The sequence below is a fragment of the Bos indicus genome, chromosome 19 (genome assembly GCF_029378745.1).
Source record: "Bos indicus isolate NIAB-ARS_2022 breed Sahiwal x Tharparkar chromosome 19, NIAB-ARS_B.indTharparkar_mat_pri_1.0, whole genome shotgun sequence".
Classification (NCBI taxonomy): Eukaryota; Metazoa; Chordata; class Mammalia; order Artiodactyla; family Bovidae; genus Bos; species Bos indicus.
In genome coordinates, this window is record NC_091778.1 from 26,478,366 (window position 1) to 26,504,731 (window position 26,366).

Consider the following 26,366-nt stretch of genomic DNA (forward strand, 5'->3'; position numbering starts at 1 on the left):
GCTCTCTCCCTTGGTTCAATATCAACTTAGAAGCCTTGTTTTCTTTCCACCAATGATGCATTTTTTCACATTAAAAATTTTTCATCACGATAAATCTTCCATGTCATGGGATGGGTTTTTATATTCTTCAACAGAAAGCTTATCATTTATGGCTGAAATCCTTGTGCCCAGATAGATATATACTTGTTTATTTACCGTGGTGTCTTGACCCAGGATTCAGGTTCTCACTTCCCTGCCCTGGACATGCCTTCCAGGAGCTTCTCTGATAGGCTTGTGCACATGCCAACTTCCACTCTCAGAGACACAGGCCTCCCGCTGCTGGCAGTGTTAGAGCAGCAGGCTTGTCTCTGCATCCAGCTACCAGAGAAAGCTTCCTTGGTGGCTCAGAGGTGAAGAATCTGCCTGCAATGCAGGAGACCCGGGTTCAATCCCTGGATTAAGAAGATCCCATGGAGGAGAGCATGGCAACCCACTACAATGTTCTTGCCTGGAGAATCCCATGGACAGAGGAGCCTGGCAGGCTGCAGTCCTAGACTTGGCAAAGACCTGGACATGACTGAGCGATTAACACACACATGCTTTTTCAGCTACCAAGGGTAGAGAAATACGACAACCCAACCTGTGGAGAGCCTGTTATCCAATCAGGAAATTTTAACTAGTTTTTATATCTAAAAAGTTAACATGAACACAGTGAAAGAAATTCCAACAGGTCAAAAAAGCACTGAGACATGCCCCTCCCCTTCAGACCCTGGGGCCTCCAGGCCCTTCCAGAAAGGCAACACTTGTCCAGCAGTTTCTTACATGTCCTTCCAGACGTGTTACATGCATAGTTAGCTCTCAAGGGTTGGCTCCAGGACCCCCCAGGTACCAAAATCTGTGGATGCCCGAGTCCCTTATATTAAATGGCCTAGTCCAGTCAGCCCTCCATGTCCATGATCTGGCATGGTGGTTGTCTTCTTTATTACATCTGCAAGCATACTATACACATTTCTGTCCTGGTTGCCATTCCTCCCCATTAATTTATCTGGAGATCATTACATTCAGCACATGTGAAGTTAGACTCCCCCTCCCTCACTCAATAGTTAATTTTGCTTTTATTTTTTAAAATTATTATCGTTTGGCCATTCCTTGCAGCTTGTGGAATCCCAGTTCCCTGACTAGGGATTGAATCCAGAACCCTGGCAGAGAAAGCATGGAGTCTTAACCACTAGACCACCAGGGGATTCCTGGTTTTGTTTTCAAAGTGAGGTAAAATGAGATGTGAATCGCACAGATCTGAAGTGTACGATTCAGGGATTGTACACACTGTATACAACATGTAAGCAGAACCGTATTTCCATTTCCTAACGCCCTGAAGTTTCTCTTGCCCCTTGTAGGAATCCGCATCTTCCTGAGGCAATCGTCGGTATGATTTCTATCACCATGGGTTGGTTTTGCCTGTTGAAATTCACATCAGTGGAATCATACAGTGTGTACTCTGGTGTCTGATTTATCTTGTGCAACACCACTTTAGAAATTCATTCCCGTTGTGTGTACGCATTCCTTCCTTTCTTTGCTGTGTCGAGTAGTTTCTCATTGTATGACCATGCCACGATTTGTTTATTTTTCTCTGATGGATATTAGTGTTGCTCCAAGTGAAGACTATCTGAATAAAGCTGTTATAAAATTCTCTGCACAAATCTTTTTGTGGACATGTGTTTTCACTTCTCTTGGCTGTGTGCCTAGGAGTAAGCCTCAGTCTTTTTAAAAGCTGCATAGTATTCCATGGTAAGTGTGTGTATGTGTTTAGTTGCTAAGTCGTGTCCGACTCTTTGCAACCCCATGGACTGTAGCCCATCAGGCTCCTCTGTCCATGGGATTTTCCAGGCAAGAATACTGGAGTGGATTGCCATTTCCTACTCCAGGGGATCTTTCCAACCCAGGGATCAAATATTGGCAGGTGTATATTGTATAATAAACAAGACCCCAGTTGATGGGCATTTGGGTCATTTCCAATCTTTTGCTAAGACTATAGTAAACATGGCTGTAGTTAAACCTTTGTAAACCTATGAAAGTAGAATACTTTTTGAGAATGGCATGCTGGATGAAAAGGTATATGTCTTAAAATCTGGAACAGAGGGGAATTCCTGGTGGTCTAGCGATTAGGACTCTCTGCTTTTACTGCCAAAGGCCGGGGTTTCATCCCTGGTTGGGGAAGTAAGATCCCACAAGCTGCAGAAAAAAGAAAAAAAAAATCAGGGACACATATTGCCAACTTGCTTTCCAGAAAGGGTCTGTCAATTCATATTTTCAAGAACTGTGCAAGAACCCATATTCTCACATATCCTAAGTAATCAAATTTCTCAATCATTGCTACTCTGATGGTTGCAAAATGCTCTCATGACTTTCACTCCTATTTATTTAAATTGCAAGTAACACTTATTTTTTCACACATTTATTATCCATTTGTGTATCCTTTTTCTTCTTTTTTTGGTAAACTCCCTTTTTCTTATTTTCTAAGAGATTTTTTTTTTAAAAGGTCTTTTCTTATTCACGTATAGGACCTCTTTATATATTAAGGAAGTTAGTCATTTGTCATAAAAGTATTTATGTGCTGTGCTTAGTTGCATCTGACTCTTTGTGACCCTGTGGACTGAAGCCCACCAGGCTCCTCTGTCCATGGGGATTCTCCAGGCAAGGATACTGGAGAGGGTAGCCTATCCCTTCTCCAGCGGATCTTCCCAACCCAGGAATCAAACCGGGGTCTCCTGCATTGCAAGTGGATTCTTTACAAGCTGAACTACCAGGGACGCCCCAAAATATTTATAGTGTATGTTATAATCTGGTAAAAAAAAATTCTTCTTTTTAATCCTTCCCACTTCCTGCCCCCCTCCAGCTATTCTCACATATTTTTCCATAAGAATTTCTGAATCAGCTTTTCTAGCTCAAACAAAACAAAACAAAAACCGGGTTTGCAGTTACCTCTCTGGCTCTCTCTTCTCCAACTTGGTCTCATTCTGCAGGGTTTCTTGACCTCGGCATGACTGGGATTCCTACACAAATCTTTGTTGTAGGAAGCTGTCTGTGCCCTGCAGGGTGTTTAATAGCAACCTGGCATCTATTAACCGGATGCCAGCAGCAACCCCACGCCTCCCACCCCAAGTTGTGTCCATGAAAAATGCCTCCAGGCATCCCCAGTATCTGAGAACCACTGACACGCTCCGATCTAGCCACACAGGCCTCCTCGATGCTCCTAGAGCACGCCAAGTGCGCGCCTGCCTCATCACTTTCTTTAAATGTCTGCTCAAGGGACTTCCCTGGTGGTCCAGAGGTTAAGAATCCACCTTGCAATGCAGGGGACATGGGTTTGATCCCTGGTGAGGGAACTAAGATGCCACAGGCCAGGAAGCAACTAAGCCTTAGAGCCACAACTAGAGTCTGTGCACCACAACAAAATATGCAACTAAGATCCGACAGCAGTGCCCCCACCCAAATCTCTGCTCAAATGTTACTACTACTCAGCCTATTTCAAATTATAACTCCCCATCCATCCCATGCTCTCTATACTGTCCTTGATTTTTCTCTCTTGCATTTCTCAGTTAATATACTATATAATTTACTTCTCCAGCTCTTTGTCTCTCTCTCTCCCATCTTTAAAAATGTAAGCTGCACAAAGGCAAGAATTTTTGTTTTGTTCATTCCTATGTTCCCCTATGCCTAGAACATACCAAGTACATAGTAATGACTCCACACATATTAGATGAATAAATGAATCACAGCAGGTTTATATATTAGGTTAGACGAGAAATGCCATCTTTACAATGTTGATCCATCTTACATAACAAAATGGTATTTTCCCACACATTACAACTTTTTGTCCCCCTGTAAAGTTTTAAAATTTGTTACAAACAAGGGACTTCCCTGGCAGTCCAGTGGTTAAGACTCCAAGCTCCCACTGCAGGGTATACGGGGTTTGATCCCTGATTAGGGAATTAAGATCCCACATGCCTCAAGGTGTGACAGAAATAAATAAGAAATACTTACAAATAAGAAATACTAAATGCTTTTTGCACTAAACATTTGCCCAGGCTGTTTTTCTCCATTTGTGTACTTAGGAAGCTAAACTCCTTGGCTCACAGGAAGGGAGGACAGGCTGTGAGCCCGGAACCAGACCCGGTGATTTCCTTTGTCAGTGACCCTTGGGCATGTGGTTATGTCTGGAGGCCCCTTGCTGCCCATTTTCCCCATCACCCAGACCAGAGAGCTTCTTCACAGGCTCCTGGCGGGGCCCCCACCTTGGATAGTGGCACTTCCTAGGCGTCAGTCTCTGTCCTCCTTCCTGAAAGGTGGCCAGCTCAGGGACATTGAAGAGAGTGGCTCAGGACAATCCTACTGCGTGCGGCCTCCCCAGAGACCCAAGGGCTAGTCTCTGAGCTCTCGTGTGGGGCAGGTGACAGACACGCTGAGGGTGACCTTACCTTTCCTGGTCAGCCTGACAGGAGGGGCCTGTGCTAGTGGACAGACTGTCCAGCAGAGCAGGGGTGTTGGGGTGTTGGCCTGTCCTTGGCAGGCTCTGTCTGCGAGGAGAGAAAGAGGGGCCTTCCTTCCCTTTCTCTGTTTTCCAAGACCCTTCCAGATGGGCCCCTGCTCTCCACCTCACACTGCACTCCCAGCCAGGCCTGAAGTGTGGGAGTAGCGGGGAGACCCAAGGCACAGCGGAGCTCTGGACCTCCCCCTGGGTGTGGTCTCTTGCTTGTGGAACAATGGCCCTCCCTCAGTCTGAGAGCTCTGGGCGGGGCACACGGGGGAGCGGGCACTTGGTGAAGGGGTTGCTCTTACATCGTCAGCCATCGATGCTGCTCTTGGAGTCTCCTTTCTGACAGGGGCTATGAGGATGCCCGTCAGGACCACAGGAGCCTCAGGTCCCCAAGGTCAAGGTGGCCTCCAGATGGATCTGAAGCTGTGACTGGGTACCACCCCGGCTGGAGGAAGACCTTTAGAAGCAGTAAGCTCCAACAGATTATGGTCCCCTCTCCTCTTGTGTGGGGCTTCCCTGGTGGCTCAGCAATAAAGAATAGGCCTGCAATGCAGGAGACAGGGTTCGATCCCTGGGTTGGGAACATCCCCTGGAGCGGGGCATGGCAACCCACTCCAGTATTCTTGCCTGGAGAATCCCATGGACTGAGGAGTCTGGTGGGCTATGGTCCATCGGGTCCCTGAGTTGGATGTGACTGAATACACACACACACACACTCTTGTCTCTCTTTCTCTCCTCTTGTGTAAGTCAACATGAAATAAGATGATGTTTGGGGGGTCAGACCAGAGGCCCTGACAGTACAAAGTGCTGTGTGCTGTCCTGCCTGCCCTGCCCCCAGCCAGGCCTGGGGCCTCCCGAGGTGGGGGTGCGGCAGCAAATCTCAGAGTCCGGAGTCCGGAGCTGGAGCCGAGCCGGTGGGCAGGCCTGGGCGGTCTCAGAGGCTTGGCGGGGGGCCCTGGAGCTAGCAGGGAGGCAGGGAGGCAGGGAGAAGGGGAGAGGCCGGCTCCTGGCCGCTGTGGGGCTGCGGCAGTGTCCTGTGGCTCACCACTTCACATTTATAGCTCCAGTGCTTCTCAGCTTACTGTCCCTGCGGTGGGAGGCCCGGCTCTCTGGAAACCGCAGCTGTGGGTTGTTGGGTGCCTGCCTGGGTGCTGAGCTGTGAGGGAGGCTCAGAAGCTTCCCAGGATGGTGAGCCTCAGCCCCAGCCCCCTGCCTCAGGCTTGCCCAGGTCTGGCTGGAAGCAGGAGGGACCTGCCATGATACTGAGGGCCCCCTGGTACCCCTCACCCAGTTGGCCCTCCGTGAGGAGCAGGAACCTTGCTGGAGAGTGGGGTGCTCCCTAAGTGTCCAGTGGGACTCTGGGATGAGGGAGCTGATGGAGGAGGGGAGGGTGAGACTAGAGAAAGAGGCTCACAGAACCAGGGCGGGGGTGCCCTGGGCTTGATTCTCTCTCTCTTCTTTTTTAAAGACAACCTTTAAAAAAGATTATGTGTTATTTTTCACTCTTTTTTTAGGCTGCACCATGCGGCATGATGGATCTTAGTTCACTGACCAGGGGTCGAATCCATGCCCCTGCATTGGGAGTGCAGAGTCTTAACCACTGGACCACCAGGAAGGTGCCTGGAGCTTGATTCTTGATGAGCGCACAGGAAGCATGGAGTGGCTGCTCTCCAGTTGCAATTTCTCACCCTGCCAGGTTTCACACACGGCTCCGGTGCTAGAATGGCCAGCCCTGTGCTTTCCGTGCCTCGTGGTGTGGCCCTCAGCAGACTGGTGCAGCAGGTGTGGCTCCGTTTGGCCAGGGAGGGGTCTGAGGCTGGGGGAGGGTGGGAGGTAGGTGAGCTGGCTAGATGCCGGCAGCCCAGGAGGAACCAGAGAACCCCAAGCCTGATCCCAAAACCCCATTCCCATTACCGTGCCATGCAGACCTTGAGTTTGGTCTGAACTAGGGAATAGGGTCCTGTGGCTCAACAGAGACTTGGGAGGAGCAGGGCCTGGCGTCTGGAGCCAGGGGCCCTGGATCTGCCCTGCTCTGGCTCAGTTAAGGGGCTGACTCCCTGCCCTGCCCCTCTGCCACCCCACGGGCCGTGGGCCCTGACGAGGGCAGGTCAGGGAGGGAGAGAGGGAGTCTGGGGCCAGGCAGGGGACAGGCCCCTGGGGCGTCTGGAAACTCTCACCCTGCAATCGAGGGAAACCCCAGAGAGCAAACAGAGGAGGGGACGGGGCAGATAGGGCCATGATTACTGGGTGTGTGGGGTGTAGAGGCGCCCTGTGGGAATTGGAAGGCAGGGCACACCTTGGAGAGGTGAGGTGGGAGGGCAGTTACTAAAATCACAGCTGATTTTCGTATAAATAGTATACCTATGGGGCATGTTTCTTTTTTAAAGTCAGGTTTTATTTCTGTGTTCCCCTCCTCAGCAAACATCCTTGGCATGCCAGCTCTCGGTGGTTTCAGCCTGGTGACTTGGGCGGCTGGCTGGTTCAGGTCACGGTGCCATTGATCTGGGTCTCTGAAGCAAAGAGCAATTCAGTCCTACGTTTACTGACCCCTGCGAGATGCATTCTCTGCGCTGAGAGATGGGGTCACAGGGAAGACTGGGGTTCTCTCCTGGCCCCCTAAGGCATACCCAGGTAAACAATCCTCCTCCTGGTTGTACTGGAGCAGACAGGTTTGGCCAGAATTAGGGAAGGCTTCCCAGGATCTATCCCTTGGCATAGTTTTTTTTTTTTTTTTCAATTATTTGACTATTTTTCTTGGAGGATATTTGCTTTACAATGCTGTGTTGCTTTCTATTGTATAGCAAAGTGGATTAACTATACCTATAAACATATCCCCTCTTTTCTCCCATTTTCTCCTCTCCCATTTAGGTCACCACAGAGCACTGAGTGGAGTTCCCTAGGCTGTACAGTAGGTGTTCATTAGTTATCTATTGCATAATAGTGGTGTAAATATGTCAATCCCAGTCTCCCAATTCATGCCATCCACCACCCCTTTCCCTCCTTGGTAGCTGTCCATTTGTTCTTCATCTGTGTCTCTATTTCTGCTTTTCAAGTATGTTCCTCTATACCACTTTTTCCAGATTCCACACATATGTGTTAATAGACGGTATTTGTTTTACACCTTCTGACTTCATTGTGTATGACAGTCTCTAGGTCCATCCACATGTCTGCAAACGGCACAATTCCGTTCCTCTTTCTGGTTGAATAGTATTCCACTGTATATATGTACCACATCGTCTTTATCCATTCCTCTGTTGATGGACATGCAGGTTGCTGCCATGTACTGGCTATTGTAAATAGTGTTGCAATGAACATTGGGGAGCATGTATCTTTTTGAATCACAGTTTTCTTGGGGTACATGCCCAGGAGTGGAATAATATGGCAGTTCTCTTTTTAATCTTTTAGGGAACCTCCATGCTGTTCTCCATAGTGACTGCACCAATTTACATTCCTGCCAACAGAGTAGGAGGATTCCCTTTTCTGCACACCCTCTCCAGCATTTATTATTTGTAGATTTTCTTGACGGTGGTCATTCTGACTGGTGTGAGGTGATAACTCACTACAGTTTTGATTTGCATTTCTCTTAATAACTAGTGATGTTGAGCATCTCTTCATGTGTTTTTGGCCATCTGTACGTCTTCTTGGGAGAAATGTCTATTCAGGTCTTCTGCCATTTTTTGAAGACCATCTTTTGATTGGGTTCTTTGTTTACTTGGTACTGAGCTGAATGAGCTGTCTGTATATTTTGGAGATGAATCCCTTTTTAGCTGCTTCTTTTGCAAATATCTTCTCCCATTCTGAGGACTGTCTTTTCTTTTCGTTTATGGTTTCCTTTGCTATGCAAAAGCGTTTAAGTTAATTTAGGTCCCATCTAGCCATAGTTCACTCCTGTCATCTCCTGTTTGACCACTTCTAATTTGCCTTGATTCATGGACCTGACATTCCAGGTTCCTGTGCGATATTGTTCTTTACAGCATCGAACCCTGCTTCCATCACCAGTCCCATTCACAACTGGGTGTTGTTTTTGCTTTGGCTCCATCTCTTCATTCTTTCTGGAGTTATTTCTCCACTGATCTCCAGTAGCATATTGGGCACCTACCGACCTGGGGAGTTCATCTTTCAGTCCGTCTAGTCAAGGCTATGGTTTTTCCAGTAGTCATGTATGTATGTGAGAGTTGGACAATAAAGAAAGCTGAGTGCTGAAGAATTGATGCTTTTGAACTGTGGTGTTGGAGAAGACTCTTGAGAGTCCCTTGGACTGCAAGGAGATCCAACCAGTCCATCCTAAAGGAGATCAGTCCTGGGTGTTCATTGGAAGGACTGATGTTGAAGCTGAAACTCCAATACTTTGGCCACCTAATGTGAAGAGCTGACTTATTTGAAAAGACCCGGATGCTGGGAAAGACTGAGGGCAGGAGGAGAAGGGAACGACAGAGGATGAGATGGTTGGATAGCATCGCTGACTCGATGGACATGGGTTTGGGTGGATTCCAGGAGTTGGTGATGGACAAGGAGGCCTGGTGTGCTGTGGTTCATGAGGTCGCAAAGAGTCGGATACGACTGAGCGACTGAACTGAACTGACCTAGCCATAGTTTTGAAGGATGAATAGTTTTTCAGACTCTCCTTTTTTCTTACAACAAAGAGTAGGCAGCCACAGGTATCAAAATAGTAACTGAGAGACAGGACACAGGCCCTTCCCTTTGAGAAGTCTGGTAGGAGAGCCATGTGAATAGTGACAATAATGTCCTAGATGTAAAAACAGAAGTGCAGAAGCGTGTGCAAGATGCATCAAAGGCCAGAGGAAGGAACTGTTCGTTCTATAGCGGGACGTGAGAGCAAGGGTCGGAGCAGGGAGCTGGCTGAGGCACGGAGCCGTGTGTAGCAGGAGAGTTGTGCTCAGGTACTGGGACTGGACTGTTTTGGGCCCAAGTGCTAAGCAAGCTGCCGGCGGTGGGAGGAGGGGGAGGGGGAGTGTGAGACCACCACCCAGCAGCTGGGTGCAAGCCTGGTGGTTTCAGGCCAGCTGCCTGTGGACGAGCCATGAGATCTGGGGAGACGTTTGACCACTGGATTCCGGTTCCCACTCCTTCACACATGAACTAGTGGCCTGAAGCCCCACGCTTGACCTCTCAGCTCCACGTCCTCAAGTCTAAACTGGAGATTGCGATAACACTAGTCACACCTACTTGGCAGGGGTGACATGAGTAAATGGGATGATACAAGTGAAGGGCCTCCGACAGAGCCCAGACATGCAGTTTATGTAAAGTGGGAGCTAGCTGATCTCCCTGCCAGGGTAATCTGGAGGCAGGCCTGTGTGTGGGGGCGGGGGGCACGGGGAGGAAGGGCAGTGGGGCTCCAGGTCTGTGGGCAGGGACAAGCCCACTCTTGCTCTATCAGGGGCTAAGAGGTGGTGTTCTTTGGTGGATCCCAGAGCGGGTTAGTCACAGGGGCTGCCTGTGTGAGCCCAGCTGGCTTGTGCTCTTTGTGCTTTTTCTCTCCTCTTTTCTAAACCAGGCCCCTTTGGGCAATGCCAGCCTATCTGTGACAACTGTGCCCGACGGCCAGGGCTTGGCCTATCTGACCCTGGGACCCTGGTCAAGGTCTGGGGCAGGAATCTTTCAGAGTGCAGAAGCTCCGAGATGGGCCTGACTGTGGGAAGCAGGCCTGCTCCAAGGATGGCGCCTCCAAAGCTTTCCAGGCCCTGGCTCCAGGCCAAGGCTCAGGCCGGGCAGAGCATCACAGCATCAGGGGTCTTCTCAAGGGCCCAGTGCTGACCTGGCCTTCGTGCAGGCTGCTCTGGGAGGGGCTCCACTGAGACGGGTCTCGTGAAAGGCCAGTTACCTGCCAGTGCTTGGCGTCCAAAATAGAATCTGAAGGAGCAGCAGAGCCTTTAATTCAATGTGTCTCAACAGCGGGTCGGTGTGGGGATAACTATGATCTGACCGGTCTTGGGCTATAATTACGGAGTCAGAATGAAAAATTACAGGCATTGTGTGGGTTTGTTTTAAATATAACGTAATCCACACCGTCCTCTCTCTTATTTGCTAGATTTGAGGTGCAGTCTTGGGCAGTTGGCACAGGTTCTGCCTGACGTGTAGCAGATAAAAATGGCCCTTGCCCAGTGAAAAGGGCATGGCAGGAGGCCTCCCCAGACCCCTCGTGTTCCCGACTGCCCACGGCCCGTAACCCACAAGCACACGTGCACATGGCTCCGCGCAGGCCTCTGTCGTCCACGTTATCTGTGCCCCGCGTCTCCCCCACCAGCCTCCTTGCCTCCAGCCTCCCCCAGCCAGTCCACCAGAAATATCTTTGTAAAACACAGTCTTGAGGCTTAAGACCCATTAATGGTGGTGCCCCTCTGTCTATAGGGTAAATCCATCCAACTCCTAGTTCTTTCAGGTCTTGGCCCCAAACCACCTTTCAGCATCTTGTCTGGGAACAAGAAGCAGCCATAGAACTGAGGTGAACGGCCCGGGGTTCCCAACTATGCGGGATTAAACTCACAGGCTCCATGTCTCATGAGCTGAGTGAGAGTCTGAGCAGGTTATCCCATCCACGTGCTTTAGCTCCCTGATACTGTAGGTTGTTGAGAGGATGGCATGAGATAACACATTCCTGGGATGACCGCAGGCATGTCTCTTTTCCTCACCGAGTCTCAAATTACCTATTAAAAGGAAGAGATAGACTCATTGCCTTTCGGATCAGTAAATGTTTTTAAAGTGATATTTCTTCATGTAGTTGTATGTGGTGAGACAAATATGTGTTATTAGCTCAACCTTTCTGGAAAGCAAAGTCGAAAGACTAAAAACATGTTTATACTCTATGTGTATGAATAATCTAAGGGGAAATTCAAATTGTGGACAAAGATTTATATTTAAAAGATTTTTACCTCAGTGTTTCCCCACCACCCTGGTGTGTTTTTACATCCTTGAAAAACAAAACACATAGATGACAAACATTGGGATAACAGTAAGTATTACTACTACTACTACTACTACTAAGTCGCTTCAGTCGTGTCCGACTCTGTGCGACCCCATAGACAGCAGCTCACCAGGCTCTGCCATCCCTGGGATTCTCCAGGCAAGAACACTGGAGTGGGATGCCATTTCCTTCTCCAATGCCTGAAAGTGAAAAGTGAGAGTGAAGTGGCTCAGTTGTGTCCGACTCTTCACGACCCCATGGACTGCAGCCTACCAGGCTCCCCCGTCCACGGGATTTTCCAGGCAAGAGTACTGGAGTGGGGTACCATTGCCTTCTCCGACAGTAACTATTGGGTTAGCCAAAAAGTTCATCCAGGGTTTTCCATAGTAAACCCCAAACAAATTAACTTTTTGGCTAACTCAGTATTTATTTGTGTCTCACTCAAAACTTGTATGTAAGAATTAAAAGTGTTTATGAAGAATATTTCACTATGTTGAAAATGCTTATAATGTATAATTTAAAGTGAATAAAGTGCATACAAAATTGTATAATATATACTGTATGATCTTGGTGATAATAAAAATATTATTTTTACTTATAATTAAAATGATCTTTGGTGAATCTATGGTACTGTATTCCCTTCTTTGTTGTTTTCTGTGTTTTCCAAATATTTAAGAGTGGGCATGCATTTTTATGGGCTTCCTTGGTGGCTCAGTTGGTAAAGAATCTGCCGGCAATTACAGAGACACAGGTTCGATCCCTGGGTTAGGACGATTCCCTGGAGAACGGAATGGCTATATACTCCAGTATTCTTGCCTGGAGAATTCCATGGACAGAGAATCCTGGTGGGCTACAGTCCATGGGGTCACAAAGAGTCAGACGCAAGTAAGCAACTAACACTTTCACTTTTATCATGCATTTGTTATATAATAATGGTTTTAGAAAGAGCTGAGTTATGTTGAAAACATTAAATGAAAGGGCAGAACGCTTGATGTTAGAGTTCCTGTCTGGCTTTTAACAATCTCTCTGACTCTAACGTTCTAGAACCATCCACGGAGTCTGAGAGGTGACTGCAGAGGCCCAGACCCCCCAAGGCCCGTCTACCTTCAGTGACAAGTGGCGGCAGGCAGGTCTGGTGCCTGGAGTCAGCAACTCGCCAAGCACGGGGATTCGCCGAGTGCAAGTGCATAGCTCCCCTTGAGGTCAGCTGCTTTTCTGAAGTCTTTCTGGAATCTTCCCAAGTGCCCAAGAACCTTCAAGACCATTGGAAGTGGAGCAGTGTGCCAGCCCCCCATTCCTGCCACACTATGGAGTGCTGGGTGCTCTCCATCTACCTGGGGCCAAGGGGGTTTTCTGCCTGAGAGGTGAGCTCTTTCTGCCACTTTGGGCAAAAGGCTCGCTGGAGCCGTTCGCCTCTATGGGCCCCTCTGCTGTCACCTATCTGGACTTTGGGACCCAGCTCACTGGCTCTGTCAGACCCTACATTCCCAACTGCCAGGACATGCAGGTCCTTTTGGCGCGTTGTCCCGAGGATGGAGAGCCTGGAACACATCATTAGAAGGGCTCACTGAGGAGGGACAGCCTGGTCATTCCCAGCCATTTCCTGGGAGGTCAGCCCAGAGGAGCCCCCGCTGGAAGGAAGAATCTCGTCTGAGTTCACTGGGGAGGGCCCAGTGTCTGGGTCCAGCCGGCAGCGTGTCAGGGCTCGTCCAGGACCGTCACGGATCAGCCACGTGTCTGCCCAGTTAGAAACCAGAGAAAAACAGGATTCAGAGGTGGAAAGATGGAGACCGGCTTAGAAAGAGAGAGGCTGACACGCAGTGAGAGGCAGAGAGAGACAGACACACAGGGCCTACAATGCAGGAAGGCCATCGAAAGAAGGGACCAGTACCTACAACACGCTCATCCTCGATGCAGTCAGGGAAATGCACGTTAAAGTAGCTGAATGTGCTACTCCACACCTACTAAATTAGCACTCATTAGGGAAATGACAACATCTCATGCTCTGAGGCTGTGGTAAAGCCAGCTTAAACACACTGTCAGGGGCCCTGCAAATTAGCACAGTCTTCTAGGGAAGGAATTAGGCTATACGGCTCTCGAGCTATTAAAATGTTCATCCCCTTGCCTGTGGTAATTAAACTCCTGGGAGTGGGTTGCGAGGAAACAATTCAACAGAAAAATAACAGGCTTGTACATTAAAGGATGACGAGTGCAGTGTTCTCCGTTCTGTCCAACACACTATAGGAAGGCTGCTATAAATATTTACACAAATAGAGAATATGAAGACTGTGGTACATGCAAATAAACAGAAAATAAAACTATCAGTACATAAAAAATAATACATACGTGATCCCACCATCTGGATGTTTGGGCGGCCCCACCCTTGCTTGTGGGGAACAGTGGTCCTTGGCTCCTCACACACTCCTGTCTTCCCAAGGGACCTGCCCTGCCGCTCCCTGTCTGGAGCTCTCTAACCATGAAGCCTGATCCGCAGACCTCAGACTGGTGGGGAGACAGTCTCAGCTGAGGTTGCCCACCTGGCCAGCTCACTTGGGTGGCCCCAGAGAATCTGGGTAATGCCCGCTGAGTCTCTCCAAGGTCATACCCCAAGAAGTCAAGCCTGAACTGACACCATGGAGTTGCATTATTATTTAAGAAAAGGGATAAAGTTTGATTTTGCAGGCTCTGAAGTGTCTTGCTATTTTCAAGCACAGCAATCTGTTTAAGCCAGCTGCAGTCTGGACTCCCAGCTGAAGCATCATGAGGTGAAGGCAATTTATAACAGAAGGCAAAGGGAAGGAGGGCTCATGGGGTCACCTTTCCTGGCCTACCCCAACAGTAGGCACAGATGTGCTTCTGGACTTGAATCATCCAGTTTTCCTCTTCCCCTAGCTCCTGGCGACCATCTCAGAAGCTGGCACTGAGCAGGAATTCAGTAAATCGTGGGTGAATAAAAAGAAGGGAAAAAAGACCATGTAGTATGAGTGAGCATGTGTCACTGAACAATTCTGTCTTTATTCAAAGCCCGTCCGGCTTTGCAAATGTGTCCTTAATTGTGCTCTGGAGAAGCTACATCCCCTGTGCTTTCCCTGCTTACTGCCAGGGGATGCCCTTGCCTTACAGGGGGGCTAAGAACATTCAGTGACCATGCCTGTGTCCAGACAAACCAAACCTTGTTCATTCGGCCAGGGCATAGTTACTGGGCACAAAGAGGCTTTGTGATAGTCCCTGCCCTTGATGTGCTTTCAGTCTCATGGGAGAGACAGGAGTAAACAACGAGGAGTAATTTAAAGAGCAATCACATGGCTGCTATAAACAGAGGGAGCAGCAATGGGGAGTGAGAAGATTCGGGAAGCAGGCTCAGGGTCGGGTGGAAGACCAGGCTCCTTGGTGGGGGTGGAAATGGAGCAGGGCTTTGAGGACAAGCAGGATTTTCTCCTCCATGGAAACTAATGGAGGAGAAAATTTCAAGGGGGGGATGTTACAGGAGGTCAAATGCTACAGGGGGATCAGAGAGGATGTGGACCGAAGAGGCTGCCGGATGTGACACTGGGACTAGCAGAAAGAGACTTGGAAAAAAAAAGAAATTAAAAAAAAAAGAGAGATGTGGGAAGGCTCTCAGGCTCTCCAGCCTCTCGTGTCAGCAGAAGCTAGTAGTTAAAGAGCACAAGCTCTGGAGTCAGCTTGGGTCTCAGCCCCTCTTCTTCTTGGCTGGTCACTTGGGGTAGGTGCCTTAACGTCTCTGTGCTCCCGTGTTCTGATCCACCTCATGCTGGTGTGAAGGATATAGGGGTGCTCTGGACAGTGTCTAGGGGAGAGGGAGTGCTCACCGTGTGCTGGCTGGTCTCCACTCTCAAGGCTCCTTTTGGAATGGAACATGTAACTCAAATTAAATCAGTGTGGGCGAATTACACGAAGATGCTTTAACTTTCAAGATGAACGTGTCTGGGCGTAATCCTCAATCACGGGGCCTTAGACCGAGAAGCACCAGACATGGAAGCAGCTCCAGGGTGTTAGGAAAAGTTCAGAGATGAGAATCCAGCTTGCGGGTGGAGGTTGGGAAGTGGCTGCGGTAGTGCCGCCTGGAGTGCTCCCGGGGAGGGCCAGGCAGCTCCTGGCGCTCTGGTCCCTCTCAGAAGTGGTCACTGCCGCAGGCAAACAAGCTAGATTATCTGTTAACAACTGTGATTTTCTGTCACCTCAGGCCTGGCCTCAGGCCTCTCTGCTGCCTGGCATGCCCCTGAGATTTCTGCTCAGCTAAGAATCAGCCTTTGCTGCCGTGCGGTGTGGGGATGGTCTGACCTCTGCTGTCCACGGTCTGTCATGGCACAAACTCAGACACTGTCATGGACTCAGAGGATGCATTTTCTTTTTTCAGCGTTCTGGACAGTGACTCCCAATATTAACATAGTTTACACTGTGACAGGGCTTCCCAGGCAGTGCTAGTGGTAAAGAACGCTCCTGCCAATGCAGGAGATGTTAAGAAATCCGGGTTCGATCCCTGGGTTGGGAAGATCCCCTGGAGGAGGAATTGGCAACCCACTCCAGTATTCTTGCCTGGAGAATCCCATGGACAGAGTCCATAGGGTTGCAAAGAGTCAGATACGACTGAGGAAACTTAGCACACTGTGACAATACAGAAAAATTTCACAAAGCAACTCTTACCTTTACTATGTGTGAACACTCTGATATATTCTGTATTTTCTATTTTTTATTTCATGAGTAAGAAAAATTATGATTACAATACAATAAATAGACCTCACAGTCCCAGGCTTTCTCATGCATCTAAAAAACCAATCACTTAGGGAACAAAATTAGTGCCTCATTTCCCAAACACTAATCAGTGTGTTCCATATCACTTTCAAATTTCTGGCCACACTGAAGGCTGACTGTTTATGGAATCTATTTTTTCTTTAAATCAATTCATTTAAACATTTAAAAATGCCCACTATAGCTGAAGTAAAATATTGGTGAAATAACAAGTATGAATGTTAGTTATATACATATATATAACTATATATATATAATACATTTATATTTATATTATATATAATTCACTGTTAAAATTCAACATTCAAAAAATGAAGATCGTGGCAGCTGGTCCTATCACTTCATGGCAAATGGATGGGGAAAAGAGTAGAAACAGTGACAGATTTTATTTTGTTGGGCTCCAAAATCACTGTGGACGGCGACTACAGCCACAAAATTAAAAGACACTTGTTCTTTGGAAGAAAAGCTATGACAAACCTAGACAGAGCATTAAAAAGCAGAAACATCACTTTGCTGACAAAGGTCCAGGTGGCTTTTCCAGTAGTCGTGTATGGATGTGAGAGTTGGACCATAAAGAAGGCTGAGCGCCAAAAGAATTGATGCTTTTGAACTGTGGTGTTGAAGAAGACTCTTGAGAGTCCCTTGGACAGCAAGATCAAACCAGTCAATCCTAAAGGAAATCAATCCTAAATATTCTTTGGAAGGACTGATGCTGAAGCTGAAGCTCCAATATTTTGACCACCTGATGCAAAGAGCCAACTCATTGGAAAAGACCCTGATATTGGGAAAGACTGAGAGCAGGGGGAGAGGGAGCGACAGAGGATGAGATGGTTACATAGCATCACCGAGTCAATGGAGTTTGAGCAAGCTCTGGGAGACGGTGAAGGACAAGGAAGCCTGGCATGCTGCAGTCCATGGGGTTGCAAAGTTAGACATGACTTAGTGACTGAACAAAAGAAAAACACTGAAAAAAAATTTAATTATCAAAATAAAAAATGTTTTCATACCTCCTAAAATCATCTTGCAGCAGTGTCTGCATTCCTCACTTTGGGAATCACATATTCAAAGATTGGTCCAAACATCTCATTTTCAGTGGGGGCAGTGAGGCCCAGAGGGATGAATTCACTTTCGGAGGTCTAGTTTCTCAGTCAGTGGGAAGGTCAGTCTGGTCAGGAGAGAGAAAAGAGAATATAAAGGAATCAAAGTCTTATCAGTCTTAACATTTTTGGAGAGAGGCCCTACCCTGTAATCTCATCGGAGCCCAGATATCAGTGTAGAGCTACCTTGGCAGAGCCATTTTAAGCCTGGATCTTAGATACTCTTATCTTTGGAGGTCCTGATCCATATCATATCACATGTATTACAAGATGTGCCCATTGACCCTTATTAATTTCAATTTTTCTATTTTCTTCTACTTGTATTTTGAAGCCAATGGATTTTTGAAGCTTCAACAATTTTTTGCAGGTCCTAGGATTACAGCCTGCCATGCCTAATGAATAAAGTGGCCCTGGGACTGGTAAAGAATCTCATCAAAGACACACTAAAGAACCATTTAATTAGCCCTTTCTCCTGGTATCTTTAATGGGTAATGTGGACAGGCCACTGACAACTAAATGAATGAGTTTCCAGTGGAAAAATCTTTGCTGTTCTGAGAGTCCAGTGGAGGCAGTGCTGCTGCAGGTAGGCTAAGTGCCATGTGACTGGCAAGGTGCTCTCACTCTGTGCCTCAGTCTCCTTATTAAGTAAAACAAAGGGATTAGATTCCAAGAGAGTCAATCATCTAGAAATCAAGTTCTTGGCTTCTTCACAGTAACCTTTCTACCAGTTTTCCAGGTACGACTAATAAGGAGATCAGGAGCATTTATTGCAGAAAGGTCTGGAAGGGTATACACCAAGTTACTGACACGAATTATTTCCAGAGGGAGAAAATGGAAAGCAATGATGACAGATTCTTTACACATCTTGAATTATTTCACTTGTTACATTAAGCACGTTATCACTTTTGTAATGAAAACATTGATAAAGAACAGTTAAAGAAAAGCAACCACTTTACTCATTTAAAAACACCGATTAAGAGTGTGTATCTAATGCACATGGTCTGTCACGTTAAAAAGAGTGAATAAGCTCACCAAAAACTAAAATCCCAAAGCATTAGTCTATAGCAGAAGTTTGATGAAGCAGAAGCATCAGGGGTGCCTCTGGGGTTTTATGACATTCCCCTGGCCTGAGTCCTATTCCAGTGCACTCCCCTGTAATTACATGAATTAATGTGAGTAATGAATCACAGTGCCTGCCAACAGCAAGTACTCTATCTCCCAATGAGGTCCCACAGAATCCAGGTCTTTACATCCTGCTAAATGGGATAAATAGCACATATTGTTGAAAGCAGGGATGTCCCTTCATTCCCAGCCAAGGCCACCTTGAATGGCTCCACCTACTAATCTATTAAGATTTGCTGATCTAGGCGGGTAGCCCTGACCTGCCTTCAGTTGCTGCTAACCAGGTTAACTTAGAAAAACTAGGTACTGGTCAGCATATTCTCTATCACATCACCTGTTTGTCTCCTTCATAGTGCTCATCACGATAGAAAACTCTTGGTTTGTCATCTGTTGTCTGCCTTTTCACTAGAGTGTAAGCTCCCAGAGAGCTAGGACCCTGTTTGCCTTCTTCACTGCTATAGCCCAAATGCACGCCCGGCACAGAGTAGGTGCTCAATAAATATTCCTCCCCTGCACCTCCTCAAATCACAGGTCAGGTTTCCTTCCCAAGATTATTCTTGACCTTCACTTTTCACTTTGAACTACATGTGACCTCTATTAAAACCTGTGTGTATGGCTACCAGGCACAAGGACTTGGCATAAAGAGAAATATATTGAAACATAAACAGAGGCCAACTAATTAATTAAGGAAAGTCTGTTGCTTGCACCTCAGGTTTACAGCAGGCATATAATTCCACTTGTTATGATTTGTTTGCTCCTTGTCCCTAAGTTTGAAGCAGCCAAGGTCATTCAGTGAGTGAGCGATAGTCGCTGAGTTGTGTCCAGCTCTCCGTGACCCCATGGATTGTAGCCTGCCAGGCTCCTCTGTCCATGGAATTCTCCAGGCAAGAATACTGGAGTGGGTTGCCATTTCCTTCTCCAGGTTTGAAGCAGCCAAGGTCATTCAAGGGGCCCCAAATTCAAAACTCACCTGCCTTGGAGGCTCAAACAGTCTCTTTTCCATCAGCTTAACACATACAGTATCTAGAGCCTAAAAACTTTTTATGCAGGCTTCAAATTAAAATAGTTCACTGGGTCAAAGGCTTGCCTTTGGTCCAAGGTGCAGGAGGGTCAATGAATGTTGGCTAAGTCCCGAAACCGCAGCTTGGCTCTTTCTTAAATTGATTTGTGGACTGTTTCCAGGAAACCAAAGATGATCGGTCCACCTGGCAGCAGGCAGGTTGCGAACTGGAGGCGATTCTGCCCTGGCCAAGGGCCATGGCCCTCTTGTGGCCCCAAGGAAGGCAGCATTTCATCGGGCCTTTTGGACGTTCTGGCGGGCGGCCGGCTTCTCCCGCCGCGGCGGGCTCTCCATGCGGTGCACAGACGTCTCCACACGCAGGGACGAGGCCCTGACGTGGCGGGAAGCCGTCTCTGTGAGCTGCGAGGCGGTTTCCACGTGCTGGGAGGACACCTCGAGGACTCGAGGGAGTCGCTTCCCAGAGGGGGAGACGGAGGGCCCCTCGCTGCTGCGATAGGTGGTCTCCACCTGCCGGGAAGATGTCCGCACGTGACGGTAGGATGTCTCCACGCGGTGGGACGAGGTCTCCACGCTGACCGTCGCCTTCTCCTCGGAGCAGATGGATTCCGCCCGGGCCGGAGAGGGCTTTCCCCGAAGGGGTGAGGCCATCTTATGGGGGTAACAGTGCCAAGCTGACCTTTGGAGGCCCCACAGCCCCACGATCCCCGAAGGATTATTTTATACGGTGAGGAACGACGTCACATGCCATTGTGATGCAGGGAGAGCGGTGGTCGAGGGTCCCGCGACCCACGTGGAGGCACCGTGATCTTGGGGCGGGGAGGCCTAAGATTCCTTGGGAACCCTGGGTTAGTCCGCTCGAGGGCCCCCGCACCGCCCCCTATCCTGTCAAGAGCCTGTCCAGGTGGAGGCGGGGTTGGGGCGGGGCGGGCCCTGGATGGGCGGAGCCACCCGCCCCCTTGCGAAGCTGTGCCCGCCCCCGCATCCCACACCGCCCCGCGGCAGGAAGGGAACGCCGCGACTTCCGGACCTTCCCCGTTTCTCCGATCCTGGCTGTGTGGGGTTGTTGGGGACTTGGAGTGTCTGCTGGTGATGGCCGCGGCCGTCGCTATGGAGACAGGTGAGTAGCGCTCTGAGCCTCGCGTTTTGTCAAATAGAAACTGTCCCGGGCCCAGACACCTGCTTCCCGGGATTTTTTGAGAATCCAGGCCCAACTCCCGGCAGAGGGAGTGATCGGAGCGGGAGGGACCAGGGCTTTTTTAGCGTCTGCAAGGGTGAAGGTAATTTGGCCTTTTCAGAATTTGTTTTGTTGGCCGATCCTTTCTCCCCGTTAGTTATTCAAACACTGGCCCCACCGGCTTCCGGCAAGACTAAAGGAGAGATTTTGGATCATAAACCGCTTCCTCGAGTTGTATTTTTGCATCTCAGATGAGCTTGCCTAAGTTTAAGATATCGTCAGCGAACCCTTGTATTACTGTGCCACTGACGGGTCTCACCTAAGCACGCGTTTCTTGATCTTGCATACTCACCAGGGTCTCTTTCATCTTGCATTCTGAACGTCTCTTGATGGATTTAGCATTTACTTTGTTTTTGCTAAGCTTGATCACTTAACAGCTTGTAACGCATTATCAAACTAAGGCAAGGCACATTGCTGCAGCTTATCCTAGTGATCACTGTGAAGTTCCAACATAGTGGCTCATGAGTGATTAATGTTCTGCTCCATGTATGATCTTGTTTTCTTTGATAATTTAACTTTAGAGAAACCTTTTTTTTTAAAATTAAAATCAGGGCTTTGCTTTCCTTAGACTTCTAAGGAAGGTTTTTCTCCTCCCACACCCAGTTTAGGAAAACCTTTGCACGCTCTTCTTCATGTAACCCAGCATTAGTCAGGTGTCTGTACTGCTGTTTTCTGTCTACAAATCAGTATTATATACAGTGACATTTATTTGGATGATTTTGCTATCTTCTGTCCTAGATGATGCTGGAAATCGACTGCGGTTTCAGTTGGAGTTGGAATTTGTACAGTGTTTAGCCAACCCAAATTACCTTAACTGTAAGTTGTTGAGCACCTCATTGAATTGAGTAGCTAATTGTGATTTCTGATAGAAGAGTCAAAATTCATAGTACTATCGGCCCTTTGTATCCTTGGATGCAGCCTCAGTTGGTGGAATCTGCCCATCCTGAGGGTGACAACACCATCCCGGCTCTGTGTTGTTTTGTACAAGGGATTGGAGCACCTGTGGATTCTCGTGTCTGCGGGGTCTCTTAGAACCAACTCCCTATGGATTCTGAGGGATGACTTTAGTATCTAGTCTGACACATTCTCAATGGAATGGAATGACTGTTGCCCTTATACTGGTATATATAATTGAGCAAACTGGGACTTCTGTTTTGAATTCAGTGTGTGTTGGTGGTGGGAATGTTATGTAAGTAAATTCTTTACGATTATGTGAGTCACAAATCAGTAGTCCAAGGACTGGTGTGCTCTACAGATGTATTGTTTTTTTTTATGCCTTTCAGTTCTTGCCCAAAGAGGTTACTTCAAAGATAAAGCTTTTGTTAATTATCTTAAGTACTTGCTTTACTGGAAAGAACCAGAATATGCCAAGTATCTAAAGTAAGTTTAATTTTTATAGTCCTAAATGTGTGTGTACTTTCTTATACCCCAAAGCACTGATATTTAATAGACTTCTTACTTTCACGTTGGAAAAAATACCTGTTGAATCTCTGGTCTCCTTTCAGTTGCCTCCATTTTAATATGAGACACACTCATCTCTAACTTAACTGCAGTTATCTAGTTATTGGTATTCCTCCTTTCTCCCTGCCCTGCCAAACAAAGAAGAACCATTTTCTACACAGAAGCCAACTTGGTCTCTTAAAAATAGAAATTACATTCCATTAGAACCCTTTCGTCGCTTCCAATTGCATGCAGAAGAAAATCTAGTCTCTTAGTCCTGTGTGATCTGTCCCTGTCTTCTCTGACCTTATCTTATACCACTCCCTGCATCTCACTGAGTTCTGACCTCAAGGAACCCGCAGTCTATATATGCAATGACAGCCATAGCCTGAAAACGAAAGAACATAGAAAGGGGCACTTACTTGTAAGCAAGGGTTTCTGAAGAAGGTAACCTTACCCAAGTCTTAATAGCTGCTTTCTTATTTTATATATCTTACATAATAAATACATGAATTTATCATTCAGGTTGTGCAATAGATACTCTCGTTTTAAGGCTTACTGAAATGCAAGGAGTATATTATAATCACAAACATTTCTTTTTAATGGTAAAAAATAAGCCTTGAACTCCCACCTCTGCTTTGTCTTAAATAGATAGTCAAAAAGCAGTGTTGACACGTCTAGTCTTTTTTTCCCCCTAAACAAACAAGTTTGAGAGGAGAATGTTTCAGACTTGTACTTTGGCCAAGCCACTTTTCTCTGTCTAATAACAGCTGATTTATGAAGTCCACATCCTCCTTTTGCCTGTGGGACCCTTGCCACCTTACTGGCCCTTTATAAAAGAACCACTTATTCATTTAATAATCCAGAGAAAAGATTGTTTTTTTTACTAGATTGCAACATGTTATATGTATGTATCATAGACTTAGAGACTCAGTGTTGGACACTGAGCCCTAGACACCGTCAGGTTCAATTTTACCCACAACATTGCTGAGATGGTCATCTGTTTACTGGCTGGAGGTTTCCAGTGAACACATACTACTCCATCAGGGGCTGCCAATTCCATTGTTAGCTAGATTCCATAAAGTTCCTCCTTGTATTATCGTGTCCAACTCTTTGCGACCCCAGAGATTGTAGCCTACCGGGCTCCTCTGTCCATGGGATTTTCCAGGCAATAGTACTGGAGTGGATTGCCATTTTCTTCTCCAGGGGATCTTCCCAACCCAGAGCTCGAACCCGGGTCTCCCGCATTGTAGACAGATGCTTTACCGTCTGAGCCACCAGGGAAGTCCTATAACATGATATACCTCTATATAACTTTAACTCATGTTCTGAGTTTTGTCCCTGAATTAATCCAGAACCAATCTATGCCTTCTTGAAGAATAACCATTCAGATATTTAAATTTAAGAGAGGCTGCAAATTAACCCCCATTTCATTTCTGCACAAGGTTTTTGTTTACTAGTTGCCAACATTTAAAGATTGGAGAGTTTCATATTTTGATTCAGATTTCTAGCTTCTCTTTAAAATTCTGGAAGATATGGTAACCCCAGGTATTTGTTCTCCCAGGTCAGTCATTGGCTAGAGCAGAGGAGCAGCTACCTCTTCTAGACAATTTCCTCCACAATTTCACTAATAGCCATGACCTGCAGCTGTAATTTATCTCTTACATTCAAAGATTCACAGTGTTGATTTGCTGGGAGCTTTATGTCAGCTAAAATCCTTCAGTTCTCATTTTCATCAGTGATGTTAGTTGAGTTCTCCATTTATTTCTAATTTGTTTAAAAAAAAATCTAAATGCAAACTTTGCTTTTGTATGTCCTCTATTTCATCTTGTTGGTTGATGCTATAATTGTAGCCTATTAAAATATTTATAGTCCCTTATTTTGAGCATGGTCTTCTCCAAGTCTTATAAATGACCACTGTATGTCTTAAGTTCCAGTTATTGAGAAGTAGCATTTGTTACTTGAAGACAGTCCTCTTGGGTATCACATTAATTTATTTTACGGAGGAAGAAACTAATCCTTAAGAAGGGTTAAGTACCCTATTCAAGGACACCCAGCTGGAGAATGGGCAGAGCTGGTTTCAAACCTAGGTCTTTGTTGATAGAACATCCTCATGAGAAGGAAATAGCTAGAGTAGGTGTGAGTAGGGCTTTCCAGGCTTAGCTGCTGAGAATTACAACCAACTATGTATCTCTGGAGTATAGGAAGCAAATGTTCAATAAAGAAACATGGCCTTGGGCCCTGCTGTGGTCCTCAGACCAGCAGCATTGAATGCAGAGCTCAGGCTCCACCCCAGACTTTTGATGACCTGGTTCAGCTGGTGGCTGCTAGTTTTCTCTGTATCAAGTTACTTGTTTTTCGCTTTGTATTTAATACCTATCTTGTGAGGCAATGCTTTGAGACTATGTAAGTATCGTGTTTCATATTTCAGTCTTTTACCTAACTTTGGCAATCTATGGAAAATACTTGCTTGAAAGCTTTTTCTGTGGTGATTTTCTAATTCCATAATTCTTTATTCATTTTGTTTGTTGAAATTCAGTTGTAAGGACAGAATATTTCCTTGTTCCTGATTTATTCATTTTATAAAGTTACATCAGTATGGACTCCTGGATTCTTTATCTTGTGGGTTATAATTATGTATCTTCTTGAACTAGTGATCCCAGATATAGCCAATGGGAGCCCCTTCAAATTGGCTCCTGTGTACTTTCAACAAATCCGTATATTTTTTGAGCATTTTTCTTTCTGCCACTATGTAATAGTCCAGGCTCATCTTGTACTTTCCTGTGTTAGCCGTAGCATTAGCCATGTCTCCAACCAACCCTGGATAATACTATTTAAAACCCATGATCTGGGTACCCGGTGTGCTCATTGGTCCTGGAGTGTCGTTGATTCAAGGCTTTCTCAACACATAAAGCTAGAAATGTGTCTGTGTGTATCTATTTCTATATCTGTGTGTGTGTGTGTATAAAGCCATGAGTTCATCCTGATGTTTTCAATTCCAACTTAATAACAGGATTCATTCTAGCCTTCCCCCTTCCTTATCTGAAACTACTTTTCTGAGAGCCAGAAGTTTGGCTTTCTGTTTATAGTGTACTTGCTCAACGTCAGAGTATATGTACATAATTTCAGAATTGTTATATCCCTGTGGAAAACAGGAATACAGTATCTGTGCATAGTTTTTTCTGAAGTTGACTCACTTTTAAAAGCTGTCTTCTTACCATAGTTTATGGAAAACCAATAAGTATTAAACACATAATTATGAAAATAAAGTGTTCCTGTTCCTTACCTTGGAAATCACCAGAAGAGAATAGTGTGATTTGCCCCCAGATGTTGACCAGTTATTGTGTTACCAGTTGACAGTTACACTGTTTACCAGTTACTGTGTGGTCTTAGGTAAATTATTTAATTTTTCTAAGCTTACATTTTCTCACATTTGAAAATTGTGCTGACTTTTGATGATTAGCTTTTCTGTATAAGCAGGAAAAAAAAATGTATCACCAAAGTATACCAAGTTAATGTTACAGAAATGATAGACTGCAAAAGCATGTTTAAGTGAGTTAACTAGAGCGTGGTATTACGACGTCAATCATTAACTTATAAACTTGACCCCAGGTACCCTCAGTGTTTACACATGTTAGAGCTGCTCCAGTACGAGCACTTCCGCAAGGAGCTGGTGAACGCTCAGTGTGCGAAGTTTATTGACGAGCAGCAGATTCTGCACTGGCAGCACTATTCCCGGAAGCGGATGCGCCTTCAGCAAGCCCTGGCGGAGCAGCAACAGCAGAATAACGCCTCGGGAAAGTAAAAAGCTGGGTCCCCACCAGGCTCCTAAGACATGTATATATTGCTTTTGTACAGTGAAGACAAAAAACAAGACTGTTCCTACGTACCTTTATTATGGTAGCAGCCAGAACTGTTAGTGTGCTTATTTAATTGAACTCTTATTGTTACTAGATTATTTGTTAAACCAGAATTGTTTTACTTTGATTTCTCTGTGGATTTGTAAGCTTTTATTAGTATTTAACACAGAAATGTCTGAAGAACAGAAATGTTAGGTGCTACAGACCTATTTAAGGCAGTGGGGCATGAGGTAAGGGGAGGGCCACCAAGCCAAACCCTGCTCCTCATGTACAGTGGGGCCTGGGACAGGTCTGTCTCCTGGAGCCTTGCGGTCCCTCACATCAGCTACCCGACCCGTCCTCTGCCGAGTGATAGTCAGTGACCTCTTGACATCAGACACTAGG

General features: G+C 46.5%; 2 protein-coding genes across 3 annotated transcripts; one reads left to right on the top strand and one right to left on the bottom strand.

The window, feature by feature from the left end:
• Positions 1-3,735: 3,735 nt before the first annotated feature.
• C19H17orf100 (chromosome 19 C17orf100 homolog) lies at positions 3,736-20,451 on the bottom strand. 2 transcript variants are annotated; one of them, XM_070772882.1, is made up of 3 exons: positions 19,398-20,451; positions 17,216-17,373; positions 3,736-11,181 (listed from the first exon to the last, which is right to left on the bottom strand). In XM_070772882.1, the coding sequence occupies exon 1, from the start codon at positions 20,094-20,096 to the stop codon at positions 19,719-19,721; it is 378 nt and encodes a 125-aa protein (XP_070628983.1). In that variant the 5' UTR covers positions 20,097-20,451; the 3' UTR covers positions 3,736-11,181; positions 17,216-17,373; positions 19,398-19,718. The 2 variants fall into 2 exon arrangements, with proteins under 2 accessions (XP_070628983.1, XP_070628984.1); XM_070772883.1 differs by lacking the exon at positions 3,736-11,181 and adding an exon at positions 11,188-13,175.
• Positions 20,452-20,456: 5 nt separating this feature from the next.
• MED31 (mediator complex subunit 31) lies at positions 20,457-26,109 on the top strand. Its single transcript, XM_019981236.2, has 4 exons — positions 20,457-20,565; positions 21,421-21,498; positions 21,966-22,062; positions 25,735-26,109. The coding sequence occupies exons 1-4, from the start codon at positions 20,538-20,540 to the stop codon at positions 25,925-25,927; spliced, it is 396 nt and encodes a 131-aa protein (XP_019836795.1). The 5' UTR covers positions 20,457-20,537; the 3' UTR covers positions 25,928-26,109.
• The last annotated feature ends 257 nt before the right edge of the window (positions 26,110-26,366 follow it).